The 20667-nt window shown below is 37.9% G+C and overlaps 1 protein-coding gene across 3 annotated transcripts in view; it reads left to right on the top strand.

Moving 5' to 3' along the window:
* The window catches only part of BACH1 (BTB domain and CNC homolog 1), a 46866-nt gene extending 28034 nt beyond the window's left edge, over window positions 1-18832 (top strand). For all 3 annotated transcript variants that reach the window (XM_060098565.1, XM_060098568.1, XM_060098566.1), the window contains exons 3-5: window positions 200-1537; window positions 3499-3705; window positions 15133-18832. In XM_060098565.1, the coding sequence (XP_059954548.1) occupies window positions 200-1537; window positions 3499-3705; window positions 15133-15588 (2001 nt within the window). In that variant the 3' untranslated portion in view covers window positions 15589-18832. The remainder of the gene's footprint in view (window positions 1-199; window positions 1538-3498; window positions 3706-15132) is intronic.
* The last annotated feature ends 1835 nt before the right edge of the window (window positions 18833-20667 follow it).

Genomic DNA, 20667 nt, shown 5'->3' with positions numbered 1-20667 from the left:
AATGAACAAGATGTGAGAAGCATGCTTTTCTAGATTCCCTTAGCTTTATAGTTCCTAGAAGAATATTTTTTCTTACCAAATTAAAATACCCGTTTTGTAAATATCGCAAAGAGGTTACTCATCTTGCCACCCTCTACTTCTCTTGTACTTATAGACAGCTTTCATGTGATGCATTTGTTTTTATTTTGTATATTAACAGGTGACAGTTAAAGGATTTGAACCTTTAATTCAGTTTGCCTACACTGCTAAACTGATACTAAGTAAGGACAATGTGGATGAAGTGTACAAGTGTGTGGAATTTTTAGGTGTACCTGATATTGAGGAATCCTGCTTTCAGTTTCTCAAATACAAGTTTTTGGACTCCACTGCAGACCAGCAAGAATGCCCAAGAAAAAAATGCTTCTCATCATCCTGTCAGAAACCAGATTTTAGATTTTCACTTTTGGACCAGAGGGATTTAGAAATTGATGAGGTGGAGGAATTTTTGGAAAATAAAAATGTTCAGACTCCTCACTGTAAACTCCGTAGGTATCAAGGCAGTGCAAAAGTATCTCCTCCTCTACAAGACAGTGCCAGTCAAACATGTGAATCCATGTGCTTAGCAAAGGATGCTGCTCTGGCTCTGCCATCTTTATGCCCCAAATACCGAAAATTCCAGAAAGCATTTGGAACTGACAGAGTCCGTACTGTGGAATCCAGTGTCAAAGACATTCACACTTCTTCTGTTCAGCCAAATGAGACATCCGAAAATGAGTGTCTAGGAGGAATCCAGGACTGTGCAGATTTGCAGGTGATTTTAAAATGTGAAGAAGGAAAATTAGCGATGGAACATGAAGAAGCCAAGAAGAAGGATCCTGCTTCTCAGTGCCCATCAGGAAAAACAGAAGCGACTCCTTTTCCCCCCACTTCTACAGATCCCCATGGGCTCTATTCTCTGTCTCTTTTACACACGTATGACCAGTATGGTGACTTGAATTTTGCTGGTATGCAAAACACGACAGTGTTAACAGAAAAGCCTTTGTCAGGTTCAGATGTTCGAGAAGAGAAAACTTTCAGTGAGAGTCAAGATTTGAAATCTGACTCTGGCCCCAGGGAAGATAGTAGCCTCACCTCAAGTGATCTGAGTAGCGTGGAACGAGAAGTGGCAGAACACCTAGCAAAAGGCTTCTGGAGTGACATTTGCAGCACGGACTCTCCTTGCCAAGTGCAGTTATCCCCTGCTGTGGCCAAAGATGGCTCAGAACAGATCTACTCCCAGAAACGGTCTGAGTGTCCCTGGTTAGGTATCAGGATTAGTGAGAGCCCAGAACCAGGTCAGAGGACTTTCACAACGTTGAGTTCTGTCAATTGCCCTTTCATAAGTACTCTGAGTACCGAAGGCTGTTCTAGCAACTTGGAAATTGGAAACGATGACTATGTTTCAGAGCCCCAGCAGGAACCTTGTCCCTACGCTTGTGTGATTAGCTTGGGGGACGACTCCGAGACGGATACGGAAGGAGACAGTGAACCCTGTTCAGCCAGAGAACAAGAATGTGAGGTGAGCGGAAAATGAGTGTGTTGTTAAGTCATTGTTTTACCACGGTTAATTGGGATTAATGTGTCAGCTCCTGTTGCATCACTGGGGATGTGAGCTGGCTCAGAGAGGGAGGAGGAAGCCCATACACAGTTAATTATACAACCGTGTGATAAATACCAGGAGTGCGTGATGAACTTTGAAGGACTTCTCTGTTCATTTATTTCAAGTAGGTATATTTATTTTGTTAACCAGGTTATGGATTCACCCATTGGCTGTTTAACTGTTTAAATCAAATGCCAGGTCCCGAGAGGAAAAAGAAAAATGATTCTATAACATTATGTGATAACTTCTGGTTAAATACAGCATATATTCAGTCTTATTCACTGCCACATGGATGTCTAGACTTGGGACTAGTCACTTGGCAATGATTAGCAGTGGCTGGTTGTAAGAATGTGGCTTCTGATCCAGAGTTTTCTTTCTTCCTTTTTTTTTTTTTTGATCACCCCTCTTTTTTATTTGAGTACATAACTAGTTAATAATTTTTAAATTAATTTTTATTGTAGTATAGTAGATTTACAATGTTGTGTTAGTTTCAGGTGTACAACAAAGTGAATCAGTTATACATATACATATATCCACTCTTTTTTATATTCTTTTCCCATATAGGTCATTACAGAGTATTGAGTAGAGTTCCCTGTGCTATACAATAGGTCCTTATTAGTTATCTATTTTTTATATAGTAGTGTGTATGTGTCAATCCCAGTCTTCCAATTTATCACACCCCCCACAGAGTTTTCCTTACACTGTTTTCTCAGAGCTATGAGTTTTTTTTCTTATTTTCCCTTAGTTATTTCATCTATTAATTTAAAGACTGTCTTAATGATTTAGCATGAATTACATGTAGATGGTATGGTATTAATCATACTAAGCTTGATCAAATACAAATGTTTGTATTTGATAGATGCTTTTTTGTAAAACATTACTATAGTTCCAGTAATAATAAGGGCATGTTAGTTCTTTATCATGTTCTTTGGTTTGATAGCTGTTGGATGACATAGTTTGAAACAATGAAAGAGGTTTTTTTTTCCCTTGGCTGTGGAAGGAGGTGATTGGTGGTTTAATTTAAGAAGTAATATGTATGCATGAGTTACATCTATAGATTTTTATATGATATTTATAAATCCAGTGTTTGGAACTGTGAAAAGAATGTTAAAAATAAAACATTTAAGAAATTTTAGAGTATTTTATGTAAATAATTTCTGTCAGCTTGAAAGACTAAGTTACCAAAGAAGCTGACCAATGTTTCATTTGTGTTTTTGATAATTAATACAATTAAATTGTCCCACAGTTTTGTTATGTTTTTAAATTATCTTCTTATTTTTTTCAAATTTAAGTATGTTGAAAATGACTTTAAAATATTCATAGGGTTTTTCTAACCATTCCTACATTGGCAAGTGAAATGAGTTATGTGAAACTGCCATTTTCCTGACAGAAAAATAAATTTTCTGAAATGCTTTAGAAATTACTAGTGTTAATATACCAGTATTAAATCAGTGCTACACAGTAATATAAATCAAAGAATAAAATAGATTTTTTTTTGGTTTGGGTAAAAATACATTAAAAATACTTTAGAAAGAGCCTTAAAGATATCTATGGGTATTAACATGCCCCCTAGTAAAATAATTTAAATTCTGTTTTTTCATCTTAAATACATTAATATTTGTGTTGATAATGTTTGATTTGCTGAAAAAAATCTGCTTCTCAATTTGTCTTCTGAACCCTCTCTAAAATAGAATCGGAATATCAATTAAATTATCAGTCTTTATTATAAAGGATTGTATAGAAATTGGAAATAGGGGTTTTTTTTTTTTTTAACGTCTAAATGAAGTTCCCTGGAAAACATAGGTGCATCTCTTTCTCTTCCTAGATTTAAGTAGAAACTACAAAATACAGCAACTACTAACATTTATTTCACCTTCTAGGTAAAACTACCATTTAATGCACAACGAATAATTTCGCTCTCTCGAAATGATTTTCAATCCTTGTTGAAAATGCACAAGTTGACTCCAGAACAACTGGATTGCATCCATGATATTCGGAGAAGAAGTAAAAACAGAATTGCTGCACAGCGCTGTCGCAAGAGAAAACTTGATTGTATACAGAATCTTGAGTCAGAAATTGAGAAGCTGGTAAGTATGCAAGTTTCTTCTTATTCTAATTCCAACAATTCATTCTTTCTTTTTTTTTTTTTCCAGACAGGAAATAGCTATTTCAATTCCTAAGTCAGATATAATGCTCAATTATACATTAATTTTAAAATTTACCAATTATCATTTTAAGAAAATTATATGACATTTTCAGAAAGCTTAGGAAATAAAAAACAATGAGGGTTTTCATAGACTATTTTACTTGAGTAAGTGTTCTGCATATTTATCATGATATACAACCATATGTAAGTTGAGGACTATTTCTGTGTGCTTTTAAAAAAATGATTTATAGATTAAGGATAAATTTTACCATCTACCTAATTCTTGGTGGTTGAGTAAGGGTTAAAGATATTAATAAAGCACTTTAATCTCTTTGTGCTGTGTTTGGTGTCTATAAAAACTGATGTTCCAGTTGTTAGTTTTAATAACTAGTAACTTGTTTTGGTTGATACCAAAACAAACCAGCCAACTTGGATCTTTCATCTAAGGGAAAGAATTTACATGCTGGTATAAACAGAACATTTTAAGATCTAATGAGATCCTAAGTGAGAAGAATGCTTACTTTATTGAATCTTATTTTCTCTTCCAGCATCAAAACACAAATTAACCCAAAAAGTAGATTAATTTCCACCCATGTTTTTCTGTACTCTAGTGGTTGATAGAAGGAAACATTGTATGAAAAAAGATAACTAATAGTGCAGGCCAGCTAAAGCTAAAAATAAGGTTAGAGACATCAGGGAAAAAGTGCCTAGAAGTAGTAAAAACATTCATTGAATGTTCGGTTTTGGGTCTTTGTTAATTATTGGTAAAAGTTTAAAATTGCGATTGTAGCAAATCTTTAAACATGAATGTTTCTAGCTATGAATAGTAAGTAAACAGCAACAATTTAGAAAAAAGACACTGCCTTTATATGCCTTCAGAAAAGTGGAAAAATAAAAATTTGTTATTTATATAGTATTGTGATATACTTTAGGCAAAAAGATGAAGATGTTTAACTATATAAAAAGATGAAGCAAACTGTATAAGGAGATGAAAAGGAAACCATATGTTTTACACATAGAGGCATGAGAGATATTAAAAAACCTATATGATATTGCTGAATGATTAGAGTTGTTAAGACCAAAGAAGAAAAGTGACAAATTCAGTAACATTTACCCAGTGCTCTTAGGGTGTGTATCCGTCCATACCTGCAAGCACTAGTGTCCTTTCTTATTATCCAACTTTGGATTAAACACTTACCTGCCTTTAGACAGAGTACAGCATTTTAGCTTTAGTTTTTATTCTGTACTGTAATACAGAGATGCTTTCTAGACTGTTGGGTTGTATAGTGCTATTTGAAATCAACATTGAATAAACTTGCACTAGTACTACTCTACCTGCTTCTTTTAGTTTTGTCTTCCCCCTCAGCTAGTGATGATTTTTAGCTGCCAGTAGAATTTATATGGTTTTCTTCCTCCTAAAAACAAACAAAAATGAAAACAAAACAAAAAACCGCTTTGTATCGATTGAGTTTGTTTCATCAGTAACTTTATTTTAGACATGTACTATGCAAATATGTTGGAGAGTAACTATTACCCTTTAGAACTAGTCTATTTCATGACTCATAGGTCTTATTTATATTTTTTGATTGCAGTCAGACGTTGGATTGCTGGACAGTTGATGTTTTTACTGAATTTCAGATATCTAGGATGAAGAGGTCTTGCGACTTTCTTTGGACTTCCTGCTCCCTCTGCCTTTGCTTCAACAGAGAGCAGTGGGAGATACAGTGATTAAAAGTGTGGAATTCTGTGCCTGTCTGTGGCACTTTGTAACTCTGGGCAGGCCGTTCAGTTTCTCTGTCCCTCAGGTTTCTCCTCTTTATGATGGGATAATACTAATTCTTACTTCATAGAGTGGGTATTTTTGAAGATTAAATGAATTAATACATCTAAGCACTTGGAAGAGTGCCTGGACATAGTAAGCACTCAATAAATATTACCTTTTTCTTCTTCTTCTTATTGCTATACTATTATTTATCAATTTCCAGTTTTCTCTCCCTTAATTGCTCCTTTCCTAATGTCTCTGCCTAAACTGTAAATTCTGGGTTTGGACCTCACCCTTATAGTGCCTCTCTCATTATGGAAAGGTTCCTTTCATATGGTCAGTGGAATAACTCTTGGATAATTTCCAAGAAAAGGGAATATTTGATTTTCCTGCAGTCCTTGTGAAATAAGAAACCAGAGTGGTCAGTACCCTATTTACCTATTGTATTAATTTGGACTCTTTGGTTGCAAGAAACAGAAACCATCTGAAACATTAATTACTGAATTTGTTGTAAGAATTTATATGTGTCTCAATTAGAAGCCAAAGAATGGAGCCAGGCCTCCTAAATAGTGTAGAACAAGATAGTAGAAAACTGCCAGGAACCCAGAGAACCTTCTCTGGCTGTGTGTGCCACCAAGTGTGTATGGGAAGAGTGGCTACAGCACAGCTCAGGAATAGTTTCCCTCTCCTCCAGAGACCAGTCCAGGCAGAGCCTACAGTTCTAGTCAGTTCTAAATTCCCAAGGAGTTAGCCTGTTGGCCTGTTTCGGGTTCGGGTGTCTTCTTCTGTGACTAGAGAGCAGGGACAAACAACAGAAACAGAAAACGTGGCTGCCAGGAGCTCACATCTGGGCAGGTAGAGCAGACAGCCCGACAGGGGTCTCATTACCCAGATGTGCGCCAGGCTGAACTCGGTCTCTTTCCTCTTCTAGAATCTCCAGGGGAGACACAGTAAATTTTTTTTTTTTAATCAGAATGATTTAATTTGTGTTTCAGCTTCCTTGAATTCTGCTCCGTCCTTCATACAGCTCTCGGTTCTAGTGATTTATACAGGCAAACTCCAGTTGCAAATTATAAGAGACATGCTATAAATTTCTGTCCTGCCACAGATGTTTGTCTCAGATGAAAATAAGCAGAACATATGCTACTTATTAGCTAATTAGAATTACAAGCTGGCTGGCCCTTTTCCAGAAGTAAAAGAGTTTGATGCTTAAGATACTTATTACATTAAGAAGTTTACTTAGAACTTAGACCCTGGTTTTTTGGTGATACTATGGACCTTGTTGTCTTTTGTAGAGAGAGAGGTTACCCCCACGCTTCCATCACACATTCCTGATTAGTAGTATGGAGAGTTAAGAATGTGGTAGAGTGGGACAGATTTTTTTTTTTTTTTTTTTTTAATCGGGATGTCACTTTTTGGAAGCAGTAGACAAGCAGTGTTTTCCAGTCTTCATGGTCTGGGTGGAATTAGCAGACCTATTTAAGGGAAATTACATGTTTCATAATGAAACATCCATTTTAATATAGCCAATGATTGATTGAATTAAATATTAATAAATTCACAGTATGCCCATTTGGTATTAATATTCAAGTGAAGGGTCCCCTATTTTTGTAAGCTTTGGTCTTTGGCTATTGACTGTGAACTTTTTGTAGTTGGTCCTAAAAGTAATAGCCTAATAGACTGTGGATGGATCAGCACATGAAAAAAAGTACTTGATTACAGTAAGGATAGGGATTCGAAAATGTCTTTAGGGTGGGTCAGTAGGATAGTTGTCATGTGTAAAGGGTGCTTTTATAGTCTTTATGTGCTGGGAAAGCCAAAGGGAGATGTTAGTTCGAATTCAATAAATTAATGAGTTGTATTTCTCAACAAGAAGTTCTGTCAGAGTCAAAAACAAAACCTTTGAAGAAAAGGAAAGGTGTGTATTTATTTGGTTGATAAATCGATGACATTGACTTTTAATGTGTATTTTAAATTTGATAACATGTTAGAGGTTAGGCATTAATTCAGTATTGCTTTGACTCTAAGAATTTAATATGCATAATCTATAAACCAAAAACATAACTTTTCTTTTTACCAATAAATATAAGCTCTTGAACAAAGTTCAGAAATCATTCAACTTCTGTTATGTGTTTGACTTACAAGGCTCTTGTCTCTATAGGATTCTTGACAAGGTCCATGTTTATGCTTTTCTGTAAGATTAATTCAGAAGTTAGAAAATGTGTCTCTGATACCATTTTGGTCTGAAACAAAGGTAACCTTGAAATGAAACTTGCTCTTTAAAGAAAAAAAATTAAATTACCAAAATGTAATTTCTCTTAGAAGATATTAAATGTTGATTGATATCAACTTATAAGTGATCAGAAATCACAATATTCACAAAGCTCTGGAACTCAGGGTTGAGGTGTTCACACACCATTTTGTTTCATTTCCCTTGTCCATTATGACGGTGTAGGAGTAAAATGACCTCATCTGTCTTTAGTGTTTTGAATTTTGTTGTGAAGATTGTATTTTATTAAAAATAAACCTTTTCGGGCTTCCCTGGTGGCGCAGTGGTCGAGAGTCCGCCTGCCGACACAGGGGACATGGGTTCGTGCCCTGGTCCGGGAGGATCCCACATGCCGCGGAGTGGCTGGGCCCGTGAGCCATGGCCCCTGAGCCTGCGCGTCTGGAGCCTGTGCTCCGCAACGGGAGAGTGAGAAGCCTGCATACCGCAGAAAAAAAAAACTTTTGTAGTCACATTTTACTGGCTGCTCTAGTCACGTGTGCACTGTCGTCTCCAAACCCTCCCATGGGTTTCTGGAACCAGCCCTCTGCCACTCTGTAAGGCCCTTTAGCAGCCTGTCTTGAAATGTGGTTTTACCATTGGCATCAGAGTTACCCGGGGGTGCCCCCTCAAAATGCACCTGCCTTAGCCCCATCCCAGACCTGTGGGAGGGGCCCAGGAACATGCATTTTATAAAAGTTTCCTGGGTAAATCTTTATTATATGCACATTAAATTTTGAGAACCTACTGCACTAGCACACAAAAGTCAGTTGGAGGCTTTGGAGTCAAACAGCTGGAAACTCTGCCTGGCCACTGGTAGCTTTGTGGCCTGGAGAAATAATTTCACCTCCAATACCCAATTCCCTCATTGATAACATGGAGATAAGAATAGTACCTCCCTCAGGTGTGATGCGAGGATCTGATACCTTCAAGGATGGAAAGCTCTTTGTACTGCCCAGCATGTGTTCAGGGCTCAAGAAATAGTAGTAGTTGTCTTTTCTATAAGCATCTGCTGGTCACTCCATATTAAATGTACTGGGTACCAGGAAATCAAAGATCAATGAGACATAGTCCTTGTCAGTAAAATGCTTGTAGTGTCCTAGGGAGCCAGGTTTATGTGTTTTCATTTTTTTCTTGAGATTCATTTTCCTCCTCCCCATTCTAAAACTTTCAAGCTTTCAGAAAAGTTAAATGAATGGTACAATAAGCAACCGTATACTCCCTGGGTAGATTCAACAGTTATTGACATTTTGCCGCCTTTGCTGTCTCCTTGTTTCTGTGGGTCTTAGTCTCTGTCTCTCTGGCCAGGTGTGTGTCCCCCTGCTCTGCTTGGTTGGTCTATGGGTCTTTATCTCTCTCTCTGTCCCTCTTAGTCAGTTTTGGACTCTTTCTAACTGCAGTTGGGTGATCTTGGTCTCAGTGTCTTTCTGTCTCTATTGCTCTACTTTTATTTTCTGAATCATTTGAAACCTACCACATTATGACATTTCACCCGTAAACACTTAAACATGAACCTTCTAGAAATAGACATTTTTATATATCTTTATCACATATATTTACCAATATCTTTGTCACACCTGAGAAAATTAATAAATCTTAAACAATATATATAGTTCCTATTCAGATTACCCTAATTGTTCCCAAAACATATTTCATCTATATGCTATTTTTTCCTTTTCAAACTAAGATCCTATCCTCACATGATGCATTTGGTTCTGTCTTTTTAGTCTCTTCATCTAGAACAAATAACTCCTTCTCGCCCCCTCCTTTATTTTTTTAATGACAGTAACTCTTTGAAGAGTCTAGGCCAGTGTTCTCATAAAATGTCTACTCTTAAAGTTTGTCTGATTGTTTCCCCTTGGTTTTATTTAACACCTTCCTTCACTCCTTGTATTTCACGTAAACTGTGAAAGTGTGAGTTTTTAGGTTGAGATTAAACGTTCGTCCTTGTGTCCTTCATACTGCGTCAGCTGGGGAGGCACAATGTCAGGGTGTCCCACCTGAGTGCATGGGAATTGCCAGATCATTTCCAATTTTTTTTTTTGCCTTTGTAATTGTTTAGTAATCTGTGGAGTGTTTATTAGGCACTTTACAAATATCCACTTCCCCAGCACTCCTATGCCCTTTGGTTTTAAGCATACTTTGATGGCCTTTACAATGGGTGTTGCAAAATCATGATTTCTCTAATTCTGTAATTGCACTTACATTTATTGGTATTCCTCTATAAAAAGAACTTACCTTCCCTCCTGTTTCCCTCCCTCCTACCACAGCTCTTTAGTATCACTGTGGACTCATGGATTAATTTTTTTCTAATTTAATTTCTTAGAACCCATAGTAGTCATCGGTCTTCTTGATGTTGACATTTTTTCAGACTTGCCTGGGGAGAGCCAGCCTCCTCTGCCAGGTGCTGTGTGCTTTTGGCATGACCCCATTAGTGCTTCTGTGCCATTTAGAACAGCATGTCATAGGCTCACCTTGTACCTCTCTTGTTCAAAGATTTGGGAATCACCCCTTTCTCTAAAAATCCCTGGTTTCTTATAGCAGGTATTAGACTGTAGAAAGCATGCTTGCTGCTGGAGTGTTGCTTCTTCTGGGAAGTGTGTGTGTGTGTGTGTGTGTGTGTGTGTGTGTGTGTGTGTAAAATCATGAGTGCATTCAAGATGTATATTATCCTTCAATAAATAAAAAATGTTAGAAATTATGAGTTCATGCAGATATTTCTAGTCAAAATTTAGTAGTTTAGAACTTTTGTCTTTTTGCTTTGATTATATATATATTTTTTTAAAAATAAATTTATTTATTTATTTTTAAATTTATTTATTTATTTTTGCTGTGTTGGGTCTTCGTTTCTGTGCGAGGGCTTTCTCTAGTTGTGGCAAGCGGGGGCCACTCTTCATCGCAGTGCGTGGGCCTCTCACTATTGCAGCCTCTCGTTGCGAAGCACAGGCTCCAGACGCGCAGGCTCAGTAGTTGTGGCTCACAGGCCTAGTTGCTCCACGGCATGTGGGATCCTCCCAGACCAGGGCTCGAACCCGTGTCCCCTGCATTAGCAGGCAGATTCTCAACCACTGCGCCACCAGGGAAGCCCTATTTATTTATTTATTTTTGGCTGCATTGGGTCTTCATTAATGCACGCGGTCTTTCTCTAGTTGCAGTGCGCAGGCTTCTCATTTCAGTGACTTCTCTTGTTGTGGAGCACGGGCTCTAGGCATGCGGGCTTCGGTAGTTGTGGCACGCGGGCTCAGTAGTTGTGGCTCGCAGGCTCTAGAGCACTGGCTCAGTAGTTGTGGCACATGGGCTTAGTTGCTCCGCGCCATGTGGGATCTTCACAGACCAGGGCTCGAACCCGTGTCCCCTGCATTGGCAGGCGGATTCTTAACCACTGCACCACCCGGGCAGTCCCTGTATTTATTTATTTATTTTTTTTAATATTTTTTTTGCGGTATGTGGGCCTCTCACTGTTGTGGCCTCTCCCGTTGCGGAGCACAGGCTCCGGACGTGCAGGCTCAGTGGCCATGGCTCACGGGCCCAGCCACTCCACGGCATGTGGGATCTTCCCGGACCGGGGCACGAACCCGTGTCCCCTGCATCGGCAGGCAGACTCTGAACCACTGCGCCACCAGGGAAGCCCTCTGTATTTATATTTTATCTCTTTTCATTATAGGGAAAATCTTGGCTTCCAATTATATTAATATATTGACTATTTGATAAATACATACATATAAAATATGTCATAAAATTATAATGTCAATATTACTATCAATAATAAAGAGATTGAGTAAAATTTAAAATTTCTTTGCTTTTTCTTTGCCCTTAAATATATACCGTATTACTGAAGTTTAAAATTTGAAATTATTCTAAGTAGTTCTTTATGTTAGCAATTTGATATACAATTAACTTAATTTGTTTCTATCTGTTTCTAGGATTTACTCTTCACATTTTTTAAGTTTAATTTTTGAATATGTAAAACATCTGTATGGTTTAAAAGTTAAAACTATGTTTTAAAAAACTACTCCAAAGTCTTGATCCCATTTTCTCCCTATACCCTATTCATAGCTATTTCCTGTAGGCAACTATTACCATTAATCTCTAGATTTTTTCCCTTGTGTTTCTTTTCTAAAAACGGGTTCATGTTTTGTATGTATTTTTTATTACCCTTTCTGCTACAGAGAAGTATTCTATATATACCATTCTGTATTCTACTGTTTTTGCTCAAGAAGTGATTTCCAGGAAATATTTTTCTTAGTTCACAGTGGTTGTCATTCTGCTTTAAAGCTCCATAGTACTCAGTTGTGGCTGTCTGTAGCACACACAGTTAATCCAAACCAGTTTCTTATTAGTGGACATTTGGGATGCCATAGTTAAGAACTTTGAACATTGTTTTCTCTAATGTTTGAGAAGATGTGTCTTCAGGATAGATTCCTAGAAGTAGGATTGTTGGATCAATATCATATGCAATTTTGTTAGATATTATTGAATTCCCTTCAGTAGCGGTTATGGCATTTTGCTTTCCCACCAGCAGTAATATGTGTGTCTGCCTGCCCACAGCCTCAGCGGAGAGTTTATTGTCAGCTTTTGTTTTTTTCCCAATCTGATTGTGAGAATTGATATCTCATGGTAGCTTTTATTTTTCTCTCATGAGTGAAACTGAGCACTTGTATTCATATTTTTAAGGCTCATTTTTATATATCTATGAACTGTCTATTCAGAGGTTTTGCATCATAAGGGACTATTAGTCACCATTTTCTAGCAGTGAGTACCCTTTAATCTAAAGTAAATTGTCACTGTCACCTGGCTCTTTTGGTGCCAAATTCTTCCACTCCTTATCTTTACTGGGTGAGTTATATTTTGATTTTTTTTTTTTACTTCTTATATTGAATGAATATTGTACACCAGCTGTTGAAAATGTGGATTTGGATGTAAATTTGTTTTCTTCCCATAAAATGCAGAATACTACCAGGATTCATTTTTCAAAAATAGATCTGTGATTAAAGCCATAGCACTTCACACTTATGATTTATAGAGTTGCATTATAAGAAAATTAAAGTATATTGAAGAAATAGGTAGCAGGACACTGGTAGTATGTTTGGGAGGTATCTTTAATAATGATATCATGAAGTTCTTAAGTTGAATTGCTTTAGTTAAACTGAGCGCTATTGAAGTAAATTTGTGTTTTAAAATGAGAGTGAAATGGAAAAATCAGCTAATTGCCTGGAAACTTACCCATGTAGGAGTTAGCTCAAAGTATGGAGGAACAGAAAGGGAACATTTAATTTCTAGAAATAATCATGGTAGAGTTTCTGGGTTGTACCTATTGGTTTTAATTGTTGTAAAGAAGCAAGCCATCTTGTATGGGACGTACTTATAGTCCTGTCAGCCTTTATTTAGTGAGGTAATAGTGAGAATATTTAAGGTTGTATTGATATTTATCAAAAGATATGGAAGTTATAAAATATTTGTCATCTTCATAGTATCTGTAGGTCAAGCAGTAGTTCTAATTTCTGGGAGGAAGGTCAAATATTCATTATTTTCCTTAACCATATTTAATTTAAAAAACCAGCCAACAGTTGAAATTTTGTCTGTTGCTGTTTAGAACAGAGATTTATCTTAACTTTGATAGAGGAGTCAATGGCTGATATTGTTATGACTAAGGAAAAAGGTTTCTCATTTTCTTCTGAAAGTTTTGTTTCCATACTCATTTGGATTGGCTTCTGAAGGGCCATAAGGAGAAGGGGGTGCTGATTGCTTTAAATGTGTTCTTTCTCTGGCCATGTGGTAGGCACTGTTCTCTCTTTAGGCACCAGCAGACTCATTTTTATCAGAAGGCTACAACTGACAAACCTACTGTAAGAAAAAATGTACTTCCTGAACATTGATCTTGCTTTTATTTATTTTATAAATATATTCTTTTCTTGGCATATACCTATGTTTTCAAACCACAACAAATTGGAGAATACCTTGCAATATAAAAATTTAGTGTTTTGTATTCATTGCAGATTTTCTCAAATTATTAGATGGCCTTGAAATATTTAAAAACTAACTACCAATAGTTGGAGTCACACACAGTTTTTTAGAAAAACTTTTACATAAAACCACAACAGTACTTTTGTGCAAAGCAGATTTCTTTTTAACCTTTTAGCTATTTTTGTCCCAGAAAAGCATCTATTTAAAGGTTGACCATTGTAGATGATTACTATGAAATAACCTGTCTAAATGTTAACTGGCAACATTTAACAGCTCAGCTCTCTTGAAGCTGCCAGTGAGCAGAAGGCCAAGAGAGTTGTCATAAATTTCACAAGAGAAATCTTTGACCCTCTATCAATATTTATTTACTCTTACCTTATAAACAGCTTGATTATTTGGTTTTCTAGCTCATACTAGATTAGGAGCAATGCAGTGGTAGAGTAGGAAGGATGAGGTGGGGCATTGATAGAAAAAAAACACACCGTCAGCAGCAACTAGTGATGGCGGACAGAAAGACTGGAACCAGGAAAACTTGGACAAAATTCCATGGTTGACTTTCCTGTAGGGATAAACATTTAAATGAAAATAATAACAACACCAGTAGTAATAATAATTAACAAACACAAGTCCCCTCCCCTTCTCCTTTCTTCACACTTTAGTAACTCACCCACTAGCTTTCTGACTCTGGGCATATTAAACTCTGAATCCCATCTATAAAATGGGTTTGATATTACTGAAATCAACAGAGTCATTGTGAGGATTACGTAGCTGAGGTTACGTATTTCAGAACATTCAGCACAATATCTGGCACAAAGTAAATGTCCAACTAATGTCTGTCATTATTAGAATCTCGCAGGAGTTATGATCACTGTGCTTGTACTTTTTTTGGTTGCATTCCATCCAAAAAGTTCACAGTCATTTACTTGCAATCCACAAATCCAAAAAGCTCTGAAAATCATGTAAGTTTGTCACAAACTATCTTGGCCCAAAAACTGACACAAGCTGACAGGGTATGTAGAGTCTATATTTAATCTACTTTGTGCATGGATACTTTCATGTGTTTTATTTAGAAATGTGAAGACATTTGATAGTGGGGTGCTACCTCAGACCCTGCTAGAGGAATTGTGTGTGCATCTGTATTTTCTTTCTAAAATCTGAAAAATTCTGAATCCCAAGATACATGTAGGCCTAAGAGTTTTGGATGGGGGCTTATGGACCTGAGATATTAAATATATTTTTGAATTGAATTGACAGGAAAAATTCCCCATGATCTTATATAATGAGAAGACACTGTGGATATCAATGTTTGCTCACCTTAGGAATGTTGATTGAGCTCATAAACACAATTCACTGTATTCTCTTTCTCACCCTCACAGCAAAACGAAAAGGAGAGCTTGTTGAAGGAAAGGGATCACATTTTGTCCACTCTGGGCGAGACAAAGCAGAACCTAACTGGACTTTGCCAGCAAGTCTGCAAAGAAGCAGCTCTAAGTCAAGAACAAATACAGATACTCGCCAAGTACTCGGCCTCCGATTGCCCACTTTCCTTTTTAATTTCTGACAAAGGAAAGAGTACTCCCGATGGTGAGCTCACGTTACCATCGCTTTTGAGTTTGCCTGAAGGGCCTGCAGCTGGGCCGCCTGCTGGGGAGCAGAGCCCTCGCTATCCCAGTGCCAAGGGTGGTGAGGCGGGTGGTGCCTGGGGCCCGGAGTCCCGGGCAGCTGCCAGCGCCCCCTCGGAGCAGGCTGGGCCCGGGGAGCAGTGTCGCCAGAGTGGTGGCATCTCGGATTTCTGTCAGCAGATGACCGACAAATGTACTACTGATGAGTAAACTTGCTTCCACTTCCTTCAGACCGTCTCATTTTCTACTGAAGTTTTGACATTGTCTTGGAAGCCTGGCATAGCCGTAGCCATCTGTCTCTTAACAATATCGTTTTTCTCCCCTTGTAGTTTGCTGTTAAGGGAATTCCTCTGAAGTCAACCCTTGACTTTTCCTTGATTTCCACAGGAGATGCAGAAATGACTTGCCTCCTGGATACCGAAAAATCATATGTGGAAATGTAGTAAGGCTTTGAGAACTCACATGTTTTAAAGAGTAATAACTATTAGTAATGACTCTTCCCAGTATTAAAAATAAATAAGAAAATGAAAACTGTAGCGTATCAAACAACATTTAAACACCTTGAAACATCGGCAGATAGTTCTTACTATCAAGAAGTAGCCTGCCAAAGTTTAATAATCTGACCTTCTTACAACATACTGGTTTAAAAGAAAATTTCTCCCCAAGTAACGCTGATAGGGTTCAGTGCTACTGAGAAGTAGGGTGTCAGCTCCTTGGAAACATTGGTGTAGAACTGCGGCGTGAACACATGACGTAATCGTCTTGCCTGAATCCCGGCACTTTGCTCTTCAGCTCCTGTTAAAACCGGAGATTGGTTGGCCTGCACTGTGAGTCCTGAGCTACGCTGGGAATGGTTAGGAAACGGGCAGTCGGTGGGCTAAGGCAGAGGCTTCTGCTGCTCCTCAGTGTCGGCTCTCAAGGAGTTCTGGCTGCGTCAGCAGTAGATAAGTGTCATTTCCCTCTTTTCTCTTTTCAGTCTCTTCCACATCTGAGTCCATCATGATCTTTCTGTTTCCTGACATTCTTGTCACTTTGGAAGAAGAAATAAGACTCAGGATACAGTGGCATGAGCTCATGTGTTGGTAGCATTGTCTTAGCCTCCCTAGAATCGTGGAGAGCTCCCCAGATACAAGGCTGTCGGCCTTCCCACCATAAGTCACCCATGCAAGGAAACCAGATATCGTGGGGTAAGAAGATTGCCTACATTGATCAGGAGTGGCAGTTCATTTTCCATCCTATTTTTTGAAGTCCTATGATTTCTTTGTAAAAAGCATTATGATAGAAAAAAATGTATCTACAGCAACCATGCAGGTTTGTGAAATAGGATGAAACTTGATCTTGTTCCATTGTGGGTTTGAATTTGGAAGCCAGATTTAATCTTGTTCTCTTCCCCAAATCTAGTATATAAGGGCACACAAATCATTTTGGACTTGGGCATTTTAAAATCAGTCTTTGTGTTTATTCAATCCTGTTTTACAATAGTGTTTTGATCATCTGAGCCCCTACCCCATAACATTTTACCATGGTTCTTAGCCATTCTGCTGTTGTTATAGGCTTGTTTGGGAGTCACACGAAAGCTATGAACCTCTCAATGACGAAAACAAAATTTCATATTCACATTCACAGAAACATTTGCAGAATCCAGTTTGAAAGGGTACAGAGAGTGATTTTTAGTGTTTGGATTAGAAAGTACTTCATTTCACCAACGTGAGACACCTGAGAGGAGACTTTTGTAGATTGCATCCTGAGGCTAGTGAAGGGCTTGTGTAGCTGATGTGGGAGACCGTCACCTGCCGTGTAGGAATGAGTCGCAAGCCAGTAGGCCTCTGCTGTGAGGGGATGTGGGGACCAGACTTCATATTTCAGAGCAATTTGTCAAATGTTACCCTTTTTCATGGGGGCGGGTGGCGCTGGGAAGATACTGCTAGTATCTTCAGTGGTTTGTATGTTATCTCTGTTATCAGCTTAGTTGTTGTAAGAGAAAACTGGTTGGGCCTTGTTTATTTTCTAGAGGCTTTTATAAGTACACTCAAGAATTTGTCAGGGAGAATGATAATCCAATGGTAATGCATCCCGTACTACAAAAGAATGATAATGTGTACGTGTTTGTGTGTATATATATATACCCCCATGTAGCTATTTCTTTGATACTTGTAATTTTAAATTTTAACTTCAAAATATTAAAATAATATAAAACCTTTTCTGGTTTACAAAATGCAAAATCTTATACAAGCCAATGGACTCCTTGATTTCCTACCTCAGTGTACACTCAACTGTTTGTCACATCAGTTTGTGTATGTGCAAATGTCAATCTTTTGCTTTAATTGCTACTGTAAATAACTGCTTTGAAAGATTACTTTCTATTTTATAAACCTAGTTGTCTCCAGAGTTTAAATACGATTTTTAGGGCACTTGGTTTAAATTTCTCTCTACATTAAAACAGTTTAGCATTAAGGGTTTATTTTAATGATATTCTGATTATTGGCCAAGTGTAATGTTTCATAAAATATAGCATTACTTTTAATAGCCAGCATGTAATACAAGTAACTACACTACCTCATACCTATATCATTTTCAAGTTGTAATCCAGAGGGACAGATAGATAAAAAATTTTTTATCTTTGTCTTTTGGCCATAAAGTGGGGAAGTTTTTATATATTGCATAGCGTTACGCATTTATGCCTATTTTAACATTAACTTCTAAAGAAGTTTTTTCTAAGAAAATTTGTTTTAAGTTCTTTTTTTTTTTGAGGCTGCCGAAGACAAATGACAGGATTATGTGTATACAGTGTATATCTTTTCCTTCATGCAGAATTTTGGCAAAGTGTTTTTCAGTTTGTATATTGCATATTTACATGATCATTGTTCCTTATTTTATGAGTTAGCCTTCTCACTGCTTGATGATTTTTAAAAAGCTGTTAGGTCTAACTTGATAAAATAACCATACCTTAAATTTTTTTTCATTATTTGAATCCTGCAGCTATAGCAAATATTTTGTCGTTAAGTTGTTATATTGAAAACAAATATGGATATAAATTTAAGTTCTCCATCTGTACATTTTATAACATAATTTACTATAGCTTAATGCTTAACTAATTTAAAATAAGGAATCAAATATATTTGGTGCAGTAGACGATACAGGTTGCATGTGGACACTCAGCCACATTAACAACTTGGAAAAAAAATCAAAAAATGGCAATGTTATAATGAATTCTCAGGTGAACTTTTTTCAGTTATGAAACATCTATTTTGAATCTGTAAATATTTTAACTGTTTTATTAAGGCATGTAATAAACTATTCTTTGAAACTTGTTGGGCAGAATGAAATTTCAAAGCCGTAATGGCAAAGATGGCATACTGATTGTAAAATAAACAGAAATAATAACGGCTATTGATTTTTTTGTATCTTTCATAATATAATTTTCTAACAATGCAATGAAACCACTAAATTAATATATCCATATCTGTTAAGATCATGTTTCATTAAAAGTGAACTTTCATAGTATTTAATTTACATTTTCTTCCTAATGTGCTTATCCAAATGTAGCAAAGCTAGAAATGTTAAATGTTGGTAATAAAATGACAGTTCAATAAAATTCTCTGAAATTGCTTCTGATTGACTAGAGTTGTACATTCCATTTCCATTTTTTCATCTCTCATAATGAGTCTACTAATTTTGGTCTTTTGATCAATAAACAGTATGACTCTGGCATTTGTATGAGAGAGTCTTTCATTAGTTGATTATCATGCCTGAAAAGAAAGTTCCCAGCAGTCAGGTGTTCAAAGAAGCACAGATTTTAGCCTTGCTTCTGATTTAATTTTAGTCTTTGGCTAGAGCTGTAGGGTTTTGTAAGGGGTAGTATCTCTTTCAGTCCTCAGTTTTAAAAAATTTATCTGTGGAGTCAATTCTACCATGTTACATTCAACTTCTAACCAGGCCATTGTAATCAAGCTTCGAGCAGCTGCCCAGAGCTGTCTGCATCCAGATCAGGGTCTTCTGATCCAATAATTGTGAGTCTCATCTGGGGGTGATATTGCATCCTGAGTGGAGGCTTAATTTTGGCCTTATGCATTGATCGTTTCTGGGGGAGAGACTTCACCATTGCATAGTGCCTTCATTTACATTTCCCCTTGCAGTGGTATTTCTGGCACCCAGGACAGATTGAGTGAGGGCTCCCTCTAGGGGCTCCGGGGCCGCACTCCTGTGTGAACAAGGATTTTCAGGCCTGAGCCTCAGTGATGTGTAGGCTGCCTCTTGCAAAGCAATGTTTAGACCTAAGAAAGCTGCTTCCCAGGGATAATTTTTCCTTCACGTGGACTTAAGCAATCCAGATGCAACTAAAGATAAGCCACCTGGATCCAAAGCTGGTCCCTCTGCATTCCCTCCTTGGGCCTGCATGCAGAATGGAATTTGGGGCAGTAAGTGCAGTGTGGGTGACACTGGCCTGGCACTACCAGTTAACAGCTAGAACCATACCACTACTCTCTAGGGCATTGGGACCCAGAGGCCTTGAAAAGAGCAGCAAAGCAACACATATTCTTCCCAGTTATGCCTAACAGCGCTGTGGAGTCCTTTTCCCTGGAAACTGAGCAGTGGCGCCTTGAGGCTACCTGCCTGGGCTGAAGGCTGGCTGCTGCTGGGCTTTTGCTTGTAAGGCTGCAGTGCTGCAGCTGTTTGGAGAGGAACCCACAGGCCTGCAGCCTGCAAGTTAATTTATGCCACGTTGCTCCCATTTTCCAAGGCCTCTTGCACTCCACTGGAGTGTGTGTGTGAGGGTGTTTCTGCCAACTGAATTTAAGTTCATAGGCGGTGATTCTGGCAAGTGGGCATTGACTGGAATCAGGAAAACTGACGCAAGGAATCTATGCGGGCCACTGAGCGTCTACCACGGCCTTTGGGTACACTGGGTTCTGTGTTCTGGGCATGTGACTTTTCCTGGGATAACTGCTCTGATGGTTGGATGTTGGCTCGTTTTCAAAACCAGGTGGCACTGTGGCAAAGTACTGTGATAATGTTGTGTGTATCCTTATTACCTGAGTCACTTTAGGCTCTTGGCATGGAGCCATTACTTCTGAGTCCCTGAAGGAATGCCGTTAACCCTGTGAGGGGCAACCCACACCTCTGCTGAGGCCTTAGCACCTGTGGCTTAAAGATGCCCACTCAGCCTTTTCAAAAGCCCAAGAAGGGCAGTTGGGACTCCACAGAAAGTCACGTTTTATGAGTAAAATACCATAAGCCACAATGACCCTCCAGGTTCAAAAGGCTCACGGACTGGATTAAAACCTCTCA

This window comes from Mesoplodon densirostris, chromosome 5 (assembly GCF_025265405.1).
Source record: "Mesoplodon densirostris isolate mMesDen1 chromosome 5, mMesDen1 primary haplotype, whole genome shotgun sequence".
Taxonomy (NCBI): domain Eukaryota; kingdom Metazoa; phylum Chordata; class Mammalia; order Artiodactyla; family Ziphiidae; genus Mesoplodon; species Mesoplodon densirostris.
The sequence above is the reverse complement of the archived record's forward strand: the minus strand, read 5'-3'. Positions and strand labels throughout refer to the sequence as shown.